Source organism: Calliopsis andreniformis, unplaced genomic scaffold (genome assembly GCF_051401765.1).
Source record: "Calliopsis andreniformis isolate RMS-2024a unplaced genomic scaffold, iyCalAndr_principal scaffold0022, whole genome shotgun sequence".
Taxonomy (NCBI): domain Eukaryota; kingdom Metazoa; phylum Arthropoda; class Insecta; order Hymenoptera; family Andrenidae; genus Calliopsis; species Calliopsis andreniformis.
In genome coordinates, this window is record NW_027480432.1 from 10756763 (window position 1) to 10779650 (window position 22888).

Genomic DNA, 22888 nt, shown 5'->3' on the forward strand with positions numbered 1-22888 from the left:
TTAAGAACTAATGTTGAGAAAAACACTAATAATGTTAACAAATACGTTTCTTGTACAATTAATTTAATAATGTATTCAAGGCTTTCCTTTTGCCAGTGTATCATAAAACTTTTAAAATTCAGTGTCATATAAATGGACCACATGTTTACATTGACACAGATGCGATCCTTTGAAAAGAACTCAAATTTCATGTGGTCACCTCTCGGATAGCGTATTGTAATATTCAATATGATTGAAATATTATCACATTAATTCTTGTGTCGATATAGACTGCATGGTATGCATAATTCCAGACCACCGTAATTTTTAAGGTCCTCGAAGTTTGAAGGAATGATCACAATTACAAATATTAATTCTCACGTAAGAAAGGATAAAATTTAAGTACATGTGTAATAAAACGAAGTTGCTCCATTAATTTACACAATACTATGCAATATGTACAAATTAACGATTTCAGCTTATCAGAAAGTTTAAATTCAAGAAATCGCGTTTCAACTTGTTTTATTGTAAAATTATTTCACGTTTCTTTAATGATCCAAGTAACTATATGTATGTATAAAATGAGAGAGCAGAATTATTTTCTGGACTGAATAGCAGGTTCTTAAAAGTGCACAATTTTTTAACACCTCAGGACTAACAACTATTACTAGATGGAATTTGTAAGAAAACATTTACGAGTGTAATACATATTTATAAAACAAGATATTGTACTTACAATAAAATTGTCATACCTCAATTCCATCATAATTTAATATTGATATTAGTATGAATTCAGCACTTGAAGTTTGTTGTACCAAATATTGCAAAACAACGTTTCAATTATGTACATATAGGTATCACGATAAATTAACGTTTTACATAACTCAGTAAATTAAAATTCTGAAACAGAATATGCACAATCTAACATCAGGCAATAATTAATAGTTTTTACGATTTTATCTGGAATAAATATAAACATATTAAAATTTATTTAAATAATGTATATGAATATAATAAAACCAAAACTCTTTGATAGTACTAAATACAGTATTTACACGTTATAAAGCTCGTTGCTGTCTCTGTTGCCCCTACTCTTTTCTCTGGATGATCTACTAATTTCTCTGAGTGTCATCCCTAATAAAACAACTCCAAATCATTGACATATGCGTCACACATGTCTTGTGCCCTATAAAATATAAGTCGTGAGACTATAGCGAGTAAAGACTGTATTTAGTGAAAGGGAAAGTCAATAGTTCTCTATCACTGAGATCAATTTGTTTTCCAAATAACCTGTTTTCAACACAACCAGGCCAGAAAAAATTTACCTATATTTACTCTGGAATCTTATTAATAGGTTGAGACATACTAGATATATATGCAAACAAAATTTATTTGTAATTGTATAGAAGGGAGGATCTTGGAAATAGTCTTTCTGTCAAATACACAACTACTAATGTTCATCCCATCATGCACAGAATAGTAGCACACTATGAAACCTGTTGTATGTACTTTACTTTTAAGTAAAGATCTTAAGAAGAATGAAATTCTTTCTAAGGATTTATAAGAAAGATTGTTAACTATATAGACAGTACAGGCTTTCAGATTAAGAAATGTGTATCGGTGCTCATAGTTAACCGTAACCTAGTAGAAAAGGCTAGAAAGGGAATCAGACTCTAGCGGTGTAAGATCTACGATAGATTTTATGCACATACGTGCACTCAGCTCATATGATTCTAGTGGTGCTATGATAAGTGCTTCGTTCCAATTATAGGCAGTTGCAAACGTTTAGAATCGATTCCACGCGGTACTTTTATGGAAGAAATGGAAGAAATCAGATAAATAATAGGGGAAGATTGGCGAATTTGAACTGGACCTAGGTTAAAACGTCTTAAAAACATCCAGTAAAGTCCTAAAAATGTCCAAAAAATGTCTCTGAGACGACCAATGTTACAAATCACTATGTCTTTAGGACATCTTAAGAAACATTTATAAGACGTTTTAGGAACGTCCAAATTATGTATATAAGACGTTCAGACAAAAATTAGACGTTTTTAAGACGTCTAAAAGCGTAAGTCTTTAGGATATCCATATAGTATGTCTTTAAGACGTTTTATAGATATAAACTTTGCAAGTCTTTAAGATGTACGCTCTTGGATGTTTTTAAGACGTCTAAATTATGTTGTAAGACGTTCAAGCATAAAATGAACATAAAATAGACGTCTTCAAGACGTTGTGTGCTATCTAGAAATGTATAAACAATTTGTGCTATGATAAGCAATACATGTTGGTTATACAGGGTGAGTCATTTAACTCTTTCACCAAAATTTACGTGTAAACTATATTCTGCATAAAAAAATGTTTCGAACGAAAGTTCTTTGGAATAAAGAGGACCATAAAGTGCAATAATTAGTTATTTGCTGTTTTACTTTTTTATCAAAATATGAAGGTCAAGTTGAGTTTCTAAGTCTTTTTACTATAATATGTAGCATTTGATCATGTCAATCGTATGTCTAATGAATATCGAATAAAAAACTATTAAGATACATGGGGAAAAAATTAATAGTTATCTAGATATTCTTTAGTTAATTTTTAATGCAAGGAATGTTCAAAATGTTGTCCATTAGAATCAATGAAAGCGCGAAGAAGATCAAGCAGTATGAGCGATACATGTATAAGTGTTTCTGGAGTTATAGCGTTACATGCTTTGATGATGCTATCCCTCATATTTTTAATGGTCGTAGGTATTTCTCCATAAAACCCATTTTTTAGACAGTAGTTTTTTAGACAGTAGCTACTTTAGACATTTTGTAAACGTTGAAACTGAGACAAACGTGTCGATTCCTCAAGCACAAGAGTTCCACCAACCTTCACTGGAGAATATCTCAGTAATTATTCATTTTTGATCCCATGTACCTTAATAATTTTTTATTCTCTATTCAATAGATTTCATATTATAGTATAGTATTATAGTATAGTTAAAAAACATATTATAGTAAAAAAACTCAAGTTGTCATTCACATTTTGATAAAAAAGTGAAATAGCAAACAACTAATTATTGTACTCGATGCTCCTCTTTATTCCAATCAACTTTTCTTCGAAACAGTTTTTTATACAACATATAGTTTACAAGTAAATTTGGATGAAAGAGTTAAATGACTCACCCTGTGTACTAAATTAGTTACTGCAATATTCACTATCATGCAATACCACTTGATGTTTAGATAAACAAACGCAAACTGTTTTAACAACTGGGAATCTAATATTGTAGCATTCGACTGTAAGCTGTCCATTTTTTCTAAAGTATGTAGTATGACTTTCAACTATGTATATAGAAAGTACATCTATTAAGCTAAAATTTATTGTATTTATTTTCAAATTTTAAGCTAAAATTAATGTTTTAAAAAAAACATCCCCGAATACAGGAGTAGAATCAAATTCTATGGAATTTGACGAACCAACCATATGATCAGCAGAACGGGGAACCTGCAACCGGGATCAAAAACCTGCTGATCATGCAGACCACTATGCTCTATCAACACAACCATAGAGCACAACCAAGCTATATAGACGAGGAAGGAGATCCTCAAGAAGATATTTAGAACTTAGCTACCAAACCGACTGTTCTTTAAAAGGAAGGGGGATCCTGGGTAGGGGGTGAAAACGTGACCTTCAACTTCGATGCTTTTACCTCCTTTGACAGTCTTAATCTCAAAATCTCTACAACACAATAGAGAGTATACCACAGGGTTGGGATTCAATAAAGGGTACCAGCATAAAATCACTTGTCACTGTCTCTCAGGGAGGGGGGAGAGCTTTCGTGACTCACGGTAGCAGGGGAAGGCGAAGAGAAACATTTCGACGAGTCACGTCAAACGCTCTGACTGGATGTGATAATGTTCAATAATCCGATTATTGACTTTGTCCCGAATCGGTAACACGTCTTTGGAGGAAGTCAGTAGGCTCGACAACGAGAGGTTCGATGATCTTAGTAGTTTCACTACAAGTTATAGTTCTAACTAGATGGACCTATACTTCGTTCACTGGGAGAACGCAGTTGTCGGTTGGCTCTGTTAGCAAATAAAAATCTTCTTGAATATCGTCTCTGTCGACCGAAAACGTACTGGTACTAGTCAGAATTCTTACTGCGTTGCAATACCATAAACGACCCTAGATTTCCCGTGTCATAAACTACCTGGTCGCATCGAACATTTTGTAGGAAATCTAGGAAACAGTTCTACCGTTGCTGTTTCTTTATAATCAAATAAGCTGTGGATTCTTATACATTGATATCTCAATAAATATTGTTTCTTAATAGATAGAAACATTTGTTTCATTTGGACACTAGGTATACAGAGTAGAAAGAAGCAAGGCGTGTCCTTTTAGGCTCTTGAATCCTTCACCAATCTCAGTGGAAAAGTCAGTCGGGGCAATGGAAGCCATCTGCGTAAAACGACTGCGTTCTCTCAGTGAACGCAGTATAGGAAGAAGGACAAGAAGTATTATAGAAATATCTCACTGCCGACGACTCACTGCACAACACAAACCAAACGCGCCCCTTTAGAGTCGTAGCGTCTTAAAGATCGTTTGGACCCAATGTAATGGCACGGTCCCAGCGATAGACGCGCCCTCAGGAATAGGGCTACTATCCACATAGCCCACGCTATGTAGAAGGATAGTTGTGAAAGCGGAGTAGAACTAAAATCGGGTTATGCTCATGTATCCTTCCTGGAGGGGCGGAAATCTGAGAGTTACCTCTAACAGGGCCTGGATACCGGACCTCCGTTGTTCCCTCGCATCTTTGTGAATCACTAATCACTAATCACTAATCACTAGGGAATCGGTTGCTTTGAATGGACTGATGTTATAATTCACCGCAATAAAAAGTTGGACCATTTCTGATTATTTAATTTTTGGAGACATTAAGTTTCTAAATTTTTGAGGTTCTTTGTTTGAAATTTTATTTACCAATAAAAATTGTTTACATAGGCTATACAGAAATCTGTAATTTGCACCGCCTTTAAAAATGTTGTTTAATGGTTTATGGTTTTCCTTTTAGCAACCAATGTTGCTAACATTGAATTATTTGATGCTTTACACCATTCATGCACTACATTTACTCTACTAAATTTCGATAGGCATCTATTTATAATTTCATAAACTTGTATCCGAATGTGTTTAGTCTTCAAGACATTTTCAGGATTTAAGAAACTTAAAGAATTTAAAAACTTTTCATTAAAAGGGATTCCTTAAACTACAGTTCGATTTTCTGGAGTTAAGCCCTAGTGGCAAGTCCTCTAACTTGCGATGTTGTCGCTTCTCTAACTGGTGAATGGTGATTCTTCACGCGACGCACGACCTACACATTGGGCCTTAACCAATTATCTACAAATACTTAGTCATGGGTCTTCATAGGTCCTTACTTATACTGTCGTCTCTCCTTCTCAGCGGGGTCACCTACCGCTATTTCAATGGCGTTTGACAAGGGTGTCGAATCCTATTGGCAACTTAGGGAGGCTCGTGTCGCTCAGAAAAAATGGCGGACAACTCGATTTCATTTAACTCAAACTCAAAACAAGTTAAACAATGTCTTAAACTTCCTCGCAACTTCTTGCAGGCCCGTATAATGTTAAATCGGTATCAGAATCCCTTACATTGATAAACGAATATGAAAAATGTAATCAATTTAGCATGGGGTGTCCTAAAAATGAGGAAATTTGCTTTGTTGAGTCACTGAGAAAGACGCATTTGCTGTTAAGGATAGAAAGAGAGATTACACAATCTGACAACATTGCTTGAAATACGCTGTTAGCGTTGAGTCCCTGACGGGCTACGTATTGGCCACTTAACACGTCCAGGGAACAACTCTGGAAAATGGCACTGTACAGTTGCTCTGACATTTAACCAATCAAATTAAAAAAAACCGCATCCTACCTTTCCCCACTTCTTCAAACGGAGATTCAGTAACCTTTTCTAGCAATGCTGCTTGTATAATAGATTGTTAATAATGACATAACTCCAATTTTACCCTCTTAGAGAAAAGAGACTCGTCAACGTTCACATTACGTTAGAAAATACCGGTTCTCGTTCGATCACCGAAGTCAAACAGCGTTGGGCGTGGTTAGTACTTGGATGGGATGACCGCCTGGGAATACCGCGTAATGTTGACATATTTTTTTTATTTTATACCATTTTTATGTATCTTTTTCTTAAATAAACGATATTAACAGAAGAAGCGTCAATCTTATAAATTTTATATCTATATTGTTATTTAATAGGAATAAAAATTGTGTTACGAATAATGTTTCTGAATTTTCGATAAAGTAGAATTGCCACGCATATATTACACTTTATATAAAATGAATATACACAATCTGACAACGTTGCTTGAAATACGCTGCTAGTATTGGGTTCCTGCCGGGCCATGTGTTGGCCGCTTGACACGCCCAGGACTCAACTCTGGAAAATAGCACTCTAGTTCCTCAAACATGATTTTATAAAACCTCTATACGTTCTCATAAAATTGTATAATTTTGGAACTTTGGCGATTTACCGTCTCTTTAAGTTCATTTTGTATGGTTTCGCAATCTGGTATTGCAATCTTTAACATTTCACAAAATGATGAAAAGAATACAAATTTCGGTAGTTCTTAATAATGTCTAATACATATCTCAGTTCTAACTTCTTTACATCCCTTTCAAGATTAGATAGTCTAGCTACACTTTCTTCTTGTAAACGTCGCATATTTACTTTATGCACAACTGATGATGCATATGCATCAAAACTACTAGATATTGCCACAAAAGTCACGTGACAGATCTTGCATCTGACTTCAAGTCTAGTTTCACATTTTTCCACCCATAGTTTGTAGTTGAGATTTTATACCCAATTCTCGTGGAATCCATGGAGGAAAACTTTTTTTTACTATAGGAAAAAAGGTCTCGCTGCTTTCAGAGCTGATATCTATTAATACAAAATTCATAGTTAGTCCACAAATTTACTCTCCATCTACTACAAAAGGAAACATGAAAGACTAATTTGTTTAATATAATTGAACAAGAGATGTACTTCTATTTTTCAAAAAAGTACTAAACATTTATCTAACCTGATTTCTCGAACATACTGCAATCTTTAAAATTATCTGAAACTCCACAAACAAAACAGTTTCCATAAATTTTACTACGCAATTTACGCATCTACGAGTCCTCGCGAGTAACGGTTTCAGCTTTGGCGTTGAGCCGCGTGGCTGATTGTGGCGTCGCGTCGCATGGTGTAGGCTGCCCCACTCCTTTCCACCTCGTGACGTCACTGTGCAGTTGGTTTCGTATGCCAACCTACCAATACTGCTCCCATGCGTAGTAACCAAACGTGGAGGGAGTGAAGACGCCAGAGAAAGAGGTGTCCTTCAACCGACTTGCGCGGCTGGCTCTGACTATAGTTGCTCTAATATTAGAACAATTATGTTAAAATATCGCTTTTATTTATGTTATAGATTCTTGACAATGACTCAAGTACAATGCCATTTTCTTAGATAGGGACTACTTTTGTTACGAATAATATTTTTGAATTTTGGATAAAGTAAAAATTCTACTCACATGTTATACTTTATACAAAATGAATATATAGGAATATATAGGGTACTTTATACAAAATGAATATATAGGAATATATAGGGTACTTTATACAAAATGAATATATAGGAATATATAGGGTACTTTATACAAAATGAATATATAGGAATATATAGGGTACTTTATACAAAATGAATATATAGGAATATATAGGGTACTTTATACAAAATGAATATATAGGTTATATGAAACGAAAATTAAATAATGCTACTGAGAGCTGAGAAAATTGGGAAATAAATGAATTTGTAGACATTTATTTTTTCTATATGACAATTAGGTCCCTTATTTTAATTTAAACTATAGATAATATAAACATCACACATCTCGTATTGAATTATATGAATGCAATAAGATGTTCGAAAGATTTCTTACATTTTGTATTTGTAATCATGCCTTGACTGAAAGGATGATGGTTTTGTTTAGATTAAAATCAAATTAGAGCGTAAACAAATTGAGTTGTTCATATTTTTCTTTTGTTTCACTTTGTGGTCAGGAAAACAGATTCGTGGATCAATAAACGCTTTTTTGACAAAATGTAAGGAACCTCTTGAATCCCTTTTGTATTAAATTAAGCGAGATAGTATTACTGTATTCTTTACAATATAAAACACACTGACAAAGATTGTACGGATACTTGTAGAACACTCTACACTCTACAGGATGTAACAAGTATACGTTGAAATATTGTAAGGGGTAGTAGGGGAGTTTAAATAGAACACAATGTTCGATTGTGTTCGATTGTGATCAATGTAATGTTCGATTCCGTTTTGCAATAATAATGTCTTCAAGTTAACATAAGTACATATATTCTAACCTAACAATCAAAGAGTTTTGTAACGTAGCAGATACATTGAGGGTCAGAAATAGAGGGAAAAGGTCTTAATACATTTTGTTGTATCTCTTAGGATTTAACTTTTATAAAGTTTTGAAAATCCGATATCCATTTCCTACAAACATCTTGAATTTTCAAAGCTTTAAACAAATTAAACCATAACAGATACAACAACATTTATTAAAACTTGTTTACTCTCCTTGTACCTCTCAATGTGTCTGCATCATTACAGAATTCTCTGACTGTTAGTTTAGAATATAGGCCTGTTAACTTCATGGCATTGTTATTTCATAATAGAGGCAGATTGGATATTACGTCATAGAACATTTTGTGTTCCATTTGAGCACCCTTGCCACCCCTCAGAATATTTCAACGTATACTTATGTACCTCTTACATCCTATAGGGTGTATAGGTACATATGCGTCATAAGTGTTTGCGCATTAAGTCGGAGACCAAGAATGAAATAAAATTACTTCTTAGAAACTAGATAAGTAGGATAAGAAATAAATCGTCAGCTTATCGATATTAGAAATTTTGGATTTTCCCAGGTACGTAGACACCTCATTCCAACGTGATCAATAGATCAAGCAGAGAACAGTAAATGTAACCGGAACCAGGTCCTCATTAAAAGAATAAGAAAGAAAGAGCACGTGCACGTGGCACAGCGACTTAAGATTTCGTAATTCCTCGGTTACATGTTGCACTTGTGCGACAATTCTGTGATTCACGCATGCTTATGCACGCGTAACGGTAGCGATAAATGATTATCTTACACCTACAAGATGTTTTATTATCCTTTAGTAGATAACTTGAATGGATGCATCAAGATCTTAAATAACATTTTCATCCCATAAAAATTGACTACTAGATGAATGGAAAATTCTCCTGTAAATTAATCCTGTGTCATTTAAACGGTTAGCAAGTTTTATTGTAGCATATATCAACATGCATGATCGATTCTCCAGCAAATGCTCGTTTAGTACTACCTCTATTTAAATGTCTATTTATAGTAAATCGTCCAGCTTTTTTTCATCTATTTCTGAATGACTGGAATTCGAAGGTGACAAGCACCGGACCAACGCCCACATACTTCAAGTATCCTGCTGACCATAATGGACATTGACGTAGAAGAAATTTACTTTTTTTCTGTGTCTGTTAAACCTATTATGCAATTATCGCTTATAATAGAATATTTGTGAAAAGGAGATGTAAGAGATAAGTTAAAAATACCACAGTGTTACAAAAAACTATTATTTCCCATTTACTGTTACATATATACCTGTGTAGGAGTGGTGATAAGAATTCCCTTAAAATAAATCAGTATTAGCAACAGTGTTATACTTATTTTTTCTAATACCACTGTACATGCAAAAGTGTACCGGTGATTATAAATTCTTGTATTCGTTTGAAGATGCATCATCATTCGCGTTTGCAAATTTTTAAAAAGATAATATTTTTTGGTATAAAACGAATCATTATTAACAATACATATCCTTATAATCTATGTCTTTTAAGAGATCATAGAATTTCACGAATAGTTTTTAAATGTTTACTTTTTGGTACCATAAGTAATTGTTCGAACAGTTACAAAGTTAATGATGAATAAATAAAAACAGCTTCAAACAAAAGGATGTCGACATCTCATAACACAATAATTAATAAATATACACACAGTAATTTATATTTTACAGCTATAACTACGTTCTATATTTACAAGAATTTTGCGAGAAGATTGTTAAAGTGTAAGTAATTTAAATCACTATTGCAATAAACATAAAATGAATACATTTCGATCTCTTTTTACACAGCACTTATTTAGATGATTAACATTTATACAGATTTGTTTACACGTTATACTTATTTTTACGTACATACTTTAAGTAAGACAGACGTCATCAAAATTGACACAAAATTATAAAACATTCTGTTCCAGTATCAATTAAAAAAAATTATTTTCCTCAGTTTCCTCAACAAGTTAACTTTTCTCTTATGTGTTAATTAAGTAGAACGCTTTAGCGAATATGCATTTTCATATTAAACATTTTTTGTCTGGTTTGTATAAATTTAACACAAGTTTTATACTGAGTTATCTAAAAAAGTCGTGTTGATTTTTAAGTAAAATAAGAAGCCTCATATAATATTTTAATATGTTACTAAAAACGCTGACGTCTTTTGGAAAATGGAAGTTTAGAAAAAATGGTGCATGTCAAACTGAATAAAACATAAATGTATTAGAAAATATAAAACTTCTTATTTTACTTAAAAATCAGCAAAAACTTTTCGGATAATCGAATACTTTATTGCAAATCAATTTTTACATGAGTTTTTTACAGGGTATACGATGTAACAAAAGACTCAGATACATTGTAGTATAGACTAATTAACACAAAGTAAGTGATTAATATAGTTTTCCTGAATTTTTATTTTAACTACTTTCGTGATTCTTGACATATGTACTTGTGGCCCAAAAAAGCATAAGACACATTTTTATTTTAAAACTATTAGCCTTTCTAAATGTCAATTCTGTGTTATATGTTCGTATCTTACTGTATTCTTGTTAAAAAAGAAAACAGTTACTTTATTTTACATTTTATCAGTTAAAAACTACAAATTCTATTTCCTGCATTCTAATTAAGGTATAAATTGAAATTCTTTGAAAATATTACAGATGATTTGTCTGATGATCGTAGATAGAAGGTAAAATTGCCCCAGTGTACGGTATCAAACAATACTAAGGTAGAATAAGTAGATTCAGTGAAGATTCTTGTAAATGTAGTAGATTTTATGATGATAGTGCAAAACTGATACTAATTATACATATAGTAAATTTTGTACAACTTCAGTAACAGAATACCTCTGATTAGAATAACTTAAGGAGGTATTGCTGTCTAGATTATCATGTTTGTGACCTTCTTTGTGATTTTTTTTATAATGGCGACTAGACTGTTTTGTACTGAGATTTTGCAGATATATGTTTTCATCTTATAAGTATATACTGTATTCTTTTCACCCAAAAATATTAAAAATCGTGGATGTTATAATTTTTTTAATGACTCATTTAAAAAGGGTGCTCCACTGGCTTCCATGATATCTCAAGACCTAGTTGACTGATTGTCTTCAAATTTGGAAAGAATCTTCAGCAGACATTCCTTTATCGCCAGGACTAGAGATTTGATAAAATATAGTGTTTTACTATTTTTTAAAATATTTTATAGCCAAAAACGGAACTAAAAAATACTAATTTTAAATTTAAAGTGCTGTCATTTTTTTAATTATCGAAATTTTGATTTCTCCCTAGTTCCTGCTATAATTATGCTCTTTCTTATAAAGATACTTTTCCCCTTCTGTTTCAGATTAGCCAATCGGCTGGAATCATGGAATCCAGTGGAACACCTCTTTTAAAAGAGCTATTAAACAGAAATTTAAAACACCCACAATTTTTAATACTTTTGGTTGAAAAAAATACAGTATATACTTAGAAAATGAATAAATATATCTGGAAAATCCAATACAAAGCAACATATCCACCATCATAAAAGAATCACAAAGAGGATCACTAAAATGATAATCTAGACAGCATAACCTCCTTAAATGAGACTACGATTGTTATAGGGGATGGGTTTTCTGGCGAACTGATATTCTGACGAATATACCTGAACTATTTACTGTTCGAACGACAAATTCACTCGTCGTGAGAAGATCAGTTCATCAGACAGCGCATTCACTGTAACCACAGCCTGCATCAGAAAACATTCTAAATTACCAATGGTCATGAATAGACAGCGAATGTTTCTGCAAATTCCTATTTTTATACACAAAATTGGAGAAGTGGAACCTACTTAAAGACTTGTTTCATGCTTCAAATATTATAAATCGTATTCATCTTTAGATCATTCCTACATCTTTCCATATTATATAGACTCTATATTCATCCCACATTGAAATTTCCCCTGAAATACATAAAAAATCCACATTATTTATGAATATGACTTGGGCTCGCAGTGTAGGACACTCAAAACTTAACCAAATGAAAAATGATACATAAACAGATGTGGCTGGCAGTTTCGCGGGACAGAAAGGATTAAGCCATTATTTGAAGAAAATATTGCCATATCTTAGTGTATCCGGGCATGAGAACCACACCCGTAGTACTAGAATACCAGCGGTGCCAAGATAAGACTCCGTAAACGTGTACTAGTACTCTGCAACGCAACGGCAGAAACACAATAGCGTTTATCGCCTTTCGAGCATATCCATTGCTTGTGTGGCAACGCGATATATTCGTCGTTTTTAAGGTTCACGCTCGTTGCCGATGCACGAAAGAACGACCATCGCAGCGTAGACATAAATACGGTCACCGTGAAGTGGCGTGTTTTTTTTTTTTCAGGCAATTTCAGCGAACTCTGCACACAAACTTCGTTTACGATAGTTACGTGCGAATTTATGACGAGTCGTAAGACGAAATATCCTGGCGGTTACACTTCAAACAATGTTTAGTTCAATGCTCCGGAAATATTACTTCCGCTTGATGTTTTAATGTCAACACTGGGACACATTATTTTTATCAGTGAAATAATTTGGATTACACGAATCGAAATACGATTCCACAAATGATGTTGTCTAGGACTTAGAGACAAATGTGAAGATTTATTTTGATTATAGGTGTTGGATTTTGGTTCGATAATTGTTTAGTGATTATGTTTATAATATACTTGATGCTGTATCTGATTGTATTATGTGAAACTATAATTTTGCAGACTGATGTACTTTATGAGATATTTTTTAATTATCGAAAAATCTAGTATTTAAAAGAAACAGTTTCTTTTATGATCACTTCAAAAAATCGTTACGAGCACAGTTAAACTTTAATTTTTGTAACATAACATTTGATTTCATTTAATAAAGTAAAAGAGTAAAGTATTTTTTGATATTATTTGATAATGACAGAATACATTCGCAATATGTTACATCGTATTTATCTATTTCAATTTTGCATGCAGCAAGAGATACTTCTTAATTACCTACAATCAAAAATATCAAATATTAAATACTTTTTCATACTTTACATAAAACATTTCTTAATAAATGAAGAAATATTTTTATAGTGAAAATCCAAGAGACATTGTTGCATATAAGCATTAATTAATAGCAAATTAAAAGGCATTAAATTGTGCACGAACTTCGTGCAAATATTAAATAGATATTTATTTTATTTATCATATGCATCTATATTAAGTAATAACTAATAAACCCGAAAAGTTTATCAAACCAATTTATCAATTACAATTAATAAGCAGTACACTAAATAATATCGTTGTAAAGAAACTCAAACATAATTACTAAGTTAAACAGAAGGGCAGTGAAGAAGTCTAAAAGAGACATAAGTATGTACATGTATAAGTACATATATATCCATGTATTGTTATATTTCACAACGCCGTGATATGAGGGCCGTTATAGCACCAAAGTGATAGCTGTTGGCCTTCAGTCATGGGGGAGTGATCAACTTTTCTCAAAGTGGGTATATGTGTATCGATAGTAGAACCACTTGTTCTTACAAAAGCATTCCGGAATACATTAATTGTATTTGTGACTCAAAACACAATGCACAGTTCAACATTTGCCATTCACACATTCTGATGTTACCTATAAAGTGACTTCGGGTAAATACTGTATCAAAACAATATTAACCCTTTCACACTCGATGTTGCAATATTGTATTGAAGCTCACAAACACTAAGCAATTAATATCCCTCAACTACGGACACCCAATTTTCAGATACGGAGACTTTGATTAAAATCTGTTGATATTAAATATTTATAAAATTAACGTATCCTAGATAGCACACGACGTCTTGAAGACGTTTATTTTTGTCTGAACTTCTTATAGAAGTTCATTTGAACATCTTTAAGACGTTTTAAAGACATACTAATTTGTAACTTCAGATGTCTCAGATATCTTTTGGAGATTTTTAGCACTTTACTGGATGTCTTTAAGATATCTCACGTGAAGTCTATCCAAATCCATATCAATAATTAAAGGGTATGTTTGTTTTTGGTGAAGTTGCGTATATACAATATTGGTCCTCGAATAATACTAAATTTAAAGATTTACAACCATCAAATTTTATATAAAGCTTCTAATTTAGACAATTATTGTTAAATAAATGGTAAAAAAATTATCTCTCACAGCTCGAAAATATCCTAAAAGGGTTAAATGGTAGACAATATTGCAAGTATTTGCCTTTATTATTTTTTATATACATATAATTTGATGACATAAATAACATAATCTATTTCTAAGTCTCATAAGGTCAATTCAACTTGTTGTGCTTTTAATAAAATATTATCGATTTGATTAGCATCACGAAAGAATAAAAAACAAATCCAATAGTACCGTTTGTAAGACAGTCTGCTTTTAAGAAGACTTATGACAATTTAGAGTTCCAAGTTTACGTCTTTGAATTTAAATGCTTGTAATATTTTGTAAAATTATCAATGGATCACGTAAGTCGATATAGTGAGTTCTTCTTATAAACATGATTTGCGCTATGCGTTGTAATCTTGCCGCAATCCCCTCCACCTCGTGTCGTTTCTCATTTTCATTCCCTCTCACTCGTTTTATTTAACATCCATAAAATGAGAATGAGTCACTATATACAAATCTCTTAAAGAGTATTTGTTTTATTATACTAACCTATTGTTATTTGACCAATTTCGCAAATATAATGTACATATTTTGTTAATATTTCTCTGTGAATATATTATAACTAATATAGAAACACAGAAATGAAATATAATATTTTATTAGCAGGAATGGTATGAAACCTGCTGTCCACTGATGCCACGAGGTAGAGGGTGAACTTTTCGAATGATGTAGGGATTCTTAGTAATCACTGAAAAGTATCCTTTCTAATGTACAGAAAATTATTAATAATTATAAATACAACAGTACACTGCATTGTAAGGCAGGACGTGGAAGGAGAACAAATTTTAACTGAAACTGATGAACTGTACGCAGAAACTGTACGCAGAGCATAGCGTAACAATACCTATCATGATAGGATAGCAAAAACAAAGTCGTATATTTTTAAAATCAATAGAATTAAGCGGATCAAATTTGCAAGAAAACATATAAATTGTGACCAAAATGTTTGGAATAACGTAATATTTTTCGATAAGGTTAAAATTAATTTTTAAAAATAGTTGTATAACGGAAACTAAATACGAAATTTAAAAAATATAATACGGTTCCAACAGTAAAATACAGTGGGGGTTCGACAATGTTATGAGAATGTATGACAGCAATCGGAGTGAGAAATATCAAATTTATTGAAACTACCATGGACAAAATAAAGTATTTAGATATTTTGAAAAAAAAAAAAATTTAATCTTCAGTTGAAAAATTACAAATTCCATCCACGTATTACGTTTAACAGGACGACGATCCTGAACATTCAATGTACGTTGTTAAGGAATGGTTACTGTATAATACATAAAAATTATTAAATACTCTACCATAGTCACCAGATATTAATTCAATCGAGCACTTGTGGCAGGAATTAAAGTCAATGTTAAGTAATTGTACAATTACTGATAAAGAAGATGTGAAACGGAAAATTACTAAAATATGGAAAAATATTCCGTGTTTGACGATTTAAAAATTAATCGAATCTATGCCGAGACGCTTAAAAGCAGTTAAAGATGTATATGAATTTGCGACAAAATATTAGAATGAATTTTACCAGTTTCTATGTAATTTTATTCTGTGTACGCTCAATTGTGTGACAGTTAAATAAGTGAATTTTTTCTTTTCTTATTAAATGCAGATAAATAGTACATTTTATTTAAAATTTTGTTCACGAATCATCTGTTAAAATATACGAATAATATATGTATTATGTTTTTATTTTTAAATATGTCTGTTTATATTCATTTTCCCTTCATTTTCCATTACCAGCGTAGATGTACGTTCAATTTTTAGTAACTGTACTTAACTTAAAAATTCCCATGGAAATCTTAACAAAAGGTGCATAAATAAACACTGTCAATTTAGACATATTTTCTGTAGTATTCTCTAGAATAACGTTCTTTTATTTGGTTGAACCATTTTGCATAGTGTATAATACCATCTAGTAGATACAAAAAATAAATGTACATTTGGTAAATCCATACAGTTTCAATATGTTATAGTTCATGAAACTGATCCAATAGACATCTTTTTAATTATTCTACCATAGGCTTACAAATATTTTATTCTGTAGTGGATCCTACATCCTAAGTTATAATATATTTAAAGATATGTTTGCATCTGTCATAATTGCAGTAAAGCTCACACAACTATGTACGTATTCTTAAAACTATATGTATATGTCCTCACATTAAGTCGGACTTTTAAACTTACTCAAAAGTCAGTGATAATAATAAATAAAATCATATAAAAATTAAAGTTTTTCAAAAAGCCACTTTATATGGTAGATTTAATACTAATTAATATAAATCACATGTATGAAAGGAGTTTAATAATTAATCTTTAATATCATCCTTAACAAATAGTAACAACTACAGATTTCTTTTAAATTAATTAAATTTAAAACTGTCTCTTACTTGACGTATTTAATTGCAGTACAAACATGATTAACAAATTGAAATGCAGTCTGAGATTGATAAATAATATCTTCAGTATTTATCATGCAGCTCATTTGTAAAGAAAAATATGAAACTAATTTATAAAAGTTATAGTTTCTGTACATTATATATCAATATAGATTAAAATACGTAATATCTATCATTAATTTATAACACATAGAGTTTCCTATAGGAAAACTGCATATAATGAAATTGGCAATTTTTTCTTTCTATCATAGGTTAAGTTAATTAAAAACTATTATAAAAGAATGTAAAGTTATTACAGTAAACAATTTCTAAATTTGTTTATAATTACAATAACAATGCTAACTAAGAACTTTGATTACTTTTACATTCAATCGATTGCATAATACTTATTCGAACTATACGGCCAAGGGTTTCATTTATTAAATTTGTAAATATAACTAGCTAAGGATATTAAAGCACATATGAAGCAATCTTATTGTCAATACATGCGCGAGCTCGCTTCAAATATTTATAACATTTTTCAAATAGAGATCTTAATGTAAATTATACAACTCAACAACTATTGGTATGGTTATAAAATATTATTCAATTACGTTTCAATAAAGTGAATATCTCTATTAAAAAAGAACAATCTAACGCGTTATTCTATCAAATATCACACATTACAATTTCTTCTAATGAAATGTAAAAGAACACATATTGATTTTTGTGGTATTTCAATATTCCTGATTCGAAAATATCATTGGTATCGTAATAAGTAAATCGATATTTCATGATTTTAAGAAAACCTTCACATTTCAATACTATAGATGAACTTTCAAGTTCAAGCATCATCGCTATCACTCTCATGCTGATCTTGAGGCTCTTCTTCCATTGGAGGAACGGTGTCCATGTTTCTGTCAAAATGGTGCGGATTCCATGGTGGAAGCCATTTATTTATAAACCACCAATGTACAGATAATCTTCCATGATTACATTCTGCTCTTTCACATCTACCAAGGAATTGAGAGATACCAGTAATATTTCCACTGTGATTTCTAATGCAAGAATCGTCACATGTATGTTGACGTTCCGCTGAACGATTAGTAGAACAAAGGGAAGCGTGCGAAGTAGAAGGATTACTTGGAGAAAACATTGGCCTGGAATTCGAGGATGTATTGGATTCATTAATTGTCGACGCCGAAACATTTGAGGTTGAAGGGCCAGGATCTATACTATTAGGTAAATTTCCTCCGGCTGCTACGTTGCCAAGAGCCGAAGGACAAGGTCTACCAACATGAATCGTAGCGTAAAGTGGATTATTAACTGATGGACCAGCTCTATTAATCCAATCGAGATATCTACCAATTTGAGTGGCCGAATTACAGTTAGAGAGAATTTTACACCTGCAAGAAGAATTATTCGGACTTCTACAGTGACATTCCATTCTCAACGATTCTGTATGCCGACAAGATGTAATGGGCAGTTTCACGTATGAATATTCACCACGACAGAATGGACACTTGCAGTTCCTTTGCAGTTGATATATGTAGTGCCTAGAATTACTTGCAAGTCCATCTTGATAACGTAATCTGTTATGAATATTGTGACAATAATGACAATACTTTGTATCTAAATGTCTACAAAACCAGCACATGCAATTGTAACCAAGTGGATAAATTGTACGTCCAGTTGATGCATACGCAATATTTTCGGTAGAAAAACAATTGCGACCCAATCTACCTAAGCGAGTTTGACAAAACTGGCTAGATAATCGTGACGAATCTAAATAAATTTGTCTAGGTTGATCGTAGTGGCTTAAATTTCTAGATTCCGCGTCATTTAAGAAATTCGGTATAGCAATATGATTCAGAATATGATATCTATAACAACGAGAATACGTTCTACCACTGCAAGAATATCGGTCATCTATTCTTTCGTATGTGTGATCCGCGTTATTCTGGTTATTTTGCACTTCGTTACGACCAACTTCGACGTTGTTTTCAACATTTTCATCGTCATCATCATCTAGTCTTTCGTAAATATTTTCCTCTGGTTCGTGTAGTTGTCGGTTATTATTATAATGATGCACTAAATCCACTGGATTTTGATAATTCGGATTAAGGTTTGGGTATAATTGAACCGAACCACTGGGTCGGTTTTGGAAATTGCGCGGACCACGGCCTGCATCCTGATGGTTGTCGTCTCTTTCTTGACTATTTCTGTTCTGATTCATAACTACAGCAGCCAACTCTCCGTTTTCGTACCTTTGACACACGCAATGTGGGCCTTGACAGTTATGGCCAGCGCCGCGATAATGCTGAAGTACATTTTGGTCTGCATTCTGAACTTGCACACCGCTGGGCCCGGCTTCCCGTAAATGATCCGACGTTTCAACACTCGGATCTGTGTTCTGCTCTGTCGTATGCCCAGCGGATTGCAACCCTCACATCGATGTTGTAGAAGGTATTGGTTTGTCGATTATTGCAACTCCTGCATAGCTACGGCCGATTCCCATACAAGTTGGAAGAGTTGTCCACGTATCAGTTCTTGGAGAATATACTTCTACAGATGCTAAACTCGATGAACCGTCATCACCTCCCACAACGTACAAAAGGCCGTTTAGAGCGACAACACCTATAAAAAAAGACAATATTCCGTTTTCGATTTTAATAAATGCAATACACTATACATCATCATTACTGTTTCTGATTATTATTAACAGCACTTTTCATTTAGTTTTCTTCAAACTCAGAAATAAAATTAATTACCAGCATTTCTGCGACAAAGAGCCATATCACTAACTGGAGTCCACTGATTAGTATCTGGATTGAAAGCTTCTACACTTTTTCTAACCAAAGGACCATCGTGACCTCCTACGGCGTAGAGAATTCCTTCTAAAACACCAACACCGGCGCCACTACGACGTGCAGACATATCAGGTACTGGTTTCCACTGATCTTTTTCGGGATTGTAACATTCAACAGTAGATAAGCACTGCCGAGATGCTCCATCGTAACCACCAACCTGCAGTAATGTAATTTTATATTAAAAATTAGAAATTAACTTTTTAAAATGTTTTACAACTAAACTTACAGCATATAGTAATCCTTTAACGACGCCTACGCCAACACTACTTCTTCGAGTTGACATAGGTGCGATTAATCTCCATTCATGAGTTCTTGGGTCATACACTTCAGCGGAATTTAAGCCAGTTGAACCATCAAATCCACCCACCTATTTTTAAAAAAAAAAATTTATGTCAGTACACGTATCGCGAGCTCAACGAAGTTAGCAGCCTACTTTTTTCATTACTTGTTTAGGCAACGAGATTAAACACGTCACACCGTTTGCTTTATTCTCTAAGTAGGCTGTTATTTTATTTATAAGAAGCAGTTAGTATGCCAAGATTGGTTATGTTTAGTCGAACACGGAATGATCGCAAATAATTAATTTCAATTTAAAGATAAAACAAAAACACGAAAGTAGTGTGCACATATATTTTATGAAAATAAGCGTCAGTGATATAATTATGGTGAAATAAGAGAAACTCTATAATAGTATAAATATTTAAGTGTATGGAATAAGAAATATGTACAGCATAAATGCAGTTTCCAAGGACAGCTACACCAAGTGTTGATCGTCTTGCTTCCATTTCTGGGCAAGGAGACCACTGATCTGTAGCTGCATCATAAATATCAACTGTTCGCACTCTAAGAGACCCATTAAATCCACCAACAGCATACACACGACCACCAAGGACAGATAAACCTGTATATTATAAATCATTTCATGGAAATGCTTAGAAAGATTAAATTACTTAAATAAATTTCAAACGTATAAGTATTTTTACCAGCTCGACAACGACGCGTGGGTAATTCAGATACTTGATACCATCGTTCTTCCTTAAAATCATAACATTCTACGCTCCTAATTGCTTTTGGTGCTTGTCCACCAACCACTAATAACACTTTAGGTAATCCTCTGGGTTGTCTCGGTTTTGTGCGAGGTGTTTTGAATAACGACTTTTGTTCTCCTTTAAGTAAATGATACTTCAAAGCTTCAATCAAGAAATCCTTACCTGAATACATGAAAAGAAATATAATTTAAAATTGGTCTATATTAAATTACAGTAAGTGTGATTTACAAAACACATATTTCGTTATTTACATTGTAAATTTGCTTTAAGAAGAGGTTCTTCTTCCACACGTTGTACTAAATACTCTTGTGATAATAAAGGTAAGCGTACATGTTCCATTAATTGAGCTAAATGAGTTTGTCTTTTATCCAAATCATGATGTACCCAAGATATCACACATTCAAAAACTTTTTCTTCTGAAGGTACCATTAAACGATCACTACAAATTAATTTAGCAACTTGCTGTGGTGCCAATGTTAAAAATTCTTCACCATCTACTACTTCTCTGTAAGTAAATAATTTGTTGTTAGGACAAAAAATGCTTTAATATGTAAAAATACAAATACCACGAAAGAAACTAATAGTTATCTTACGAAAAATGTTGTTCAATGTAGCTATCTGCATGTGATAATAATTCTAAACAACCATGAAGATCAGCAAATGCTCGAATTCCCAAACAATTCGATGGATGCAATTGAGCTTGTAAGAAGTCACAACAAGCATCACGTACATCAGTCAATTGTAAAAGATTTGCAGCTGGTAATAACACTTGTACATTATCTTCAGTTACATGTACCTCCGCAGAATATACATAGTCTACTAATAACTCAAGTGCAGAATAATCTACTCCTTGAAGTGTTATTCTCTCTTGATCTCGTTCCTCGAAACTTGTGAACATAGCATAGAAATAAGGACTACAGGCAGCAAGGACCATTTTATGTGCAGGTACTTCCATACCACCGTCTGCCACCAAAATCACGTCACATAATAAATTTTTCCTAGTAAACAATTTTTCATTTTACACCTCAATTTTAATAGAGAAACAAAAGTAAAATAATAATATGGGTAACTCCGAAACAGACTCTGAAATCATTTTTTCTGTTCAGGATACAAGTAACCTTATAGTTAAATAAGTTCTTATTCTAAAATATAACAAACTTATCATAAAAAAACATATTTCACATCACATGACATACTTTCGCATCTCATTGATGACATCAAAAGCTCGATTTGTATGATGATGATTCCTATACGGTGGCTTATCTTTTCCACTTTCACGAGGTATGTGTTTTTGCGAACTCTCGTCCAAAGAATTCTGACTAGCATATCGAAGTAACAGACAACTAGAAAGAAGAACAAATTTTGTTCGTGTAATAAGTAATGTTATAAACAAAATATATATTATCATATGAAAATATTTAATATATTACTGTGTACATTGTACTGTTAAAGCACATAAACTACGCAACGAACAAAGAAGAATTAAACAATTTGAAATAAGTTTGACAGAACTCGAATCTCACCTTCCCTTGTTTTCGGAGTTGTCTGTATTATTGGAAGTATTTTGCACCTGACCTTGTCCCGCCGACTCCATTTCAGCTGTTCAAGAAAGCCTTCCACAAAGCCGGTATAACACGTTTTAATACAGTTTTATAATATTGATACAAAATGAATCCGAACTTATTCGCTTATACAGACATCATTTCACTATCGACATCAGCTGAGCGAAAGAAACGAAAACGACGCTACCGACTTTACGCTGTCTATTTTGATGCGTCGTTATGTTGCAGTGAGATAGACCCTGTCTGATATTTTCTGCATAAAATGCGAAGTCAAAGTTCCGTATCTACAAACTGCATAAACGTTAACAATAATATTGTAACGACGTACACAAGTCCTACATCAAGTTTCTCTCTCATTAAATCGCCAAACGT

At 32.7% G+C, this 22888-nt stretch overlaps 2 protein-coding genes and 1 pseudogene across 2 annotated transcripts; 1 reads left to right on the forward strand and 2 right to left on the reverse strand.

Moving 5' to 3' along the window:
- The first annotated feature begins 6025 nt into the window (after positions 1 to 6025).
- On the forward strand, positions 6026 to 6146 carry LOC143187414 (5S ribosomal RNA; annotated as a pseudogene).
- Positions 6147 to 16270: 10124 nt separating this feature from the next.
- LOC143187093 (uncharacterized) lies at positions 16271 to 19309 on the reverse strand. Its single transcript, XM_076391068.1, has one exon. It carries the CDS (start codon positions 19269 to 19271, stop codon positions 17880 to 17882), a length of 1392 nt encoding a protein of 463 aa, XP_076247183.1. The 5' UTR covers positions 19272 to 19309; the 3' UTR covers positions 16271 to 17879.
- A 94-nt stretch (positions 19310 to 19403) lies between these two features.
- Kel (kelch protein) lies at positions 19404 to 22645 on the reverse strand. The gene is made up of 9 exons (XM_076391069.1): positions 22478 to 22645; positions 22151 to 22297; positions 21548 to 21952; positions 21206 to 21459; positions 20889 to 21116; positions 20634 to 20806; positions 20132 to 20272; positions 19807 to 20062; positions 19404 to 19672 (listed from the first exon to the last, which is right to left on the reverse strand). The coding sequence occupies exons 1-9, from the start codon at positions 22546 to 22548 to the stop codon at positions 19482 to 19484; spliced, it is 1866 nt and encodes a 621-aa protein (XP_076247184.1). The 5' UTR covers positions 22549 to 22645; the 3' UTR covers positions 19404 to 19481.
- Positions 22646 to 22888: the final 243 nt, after the last annotated feature.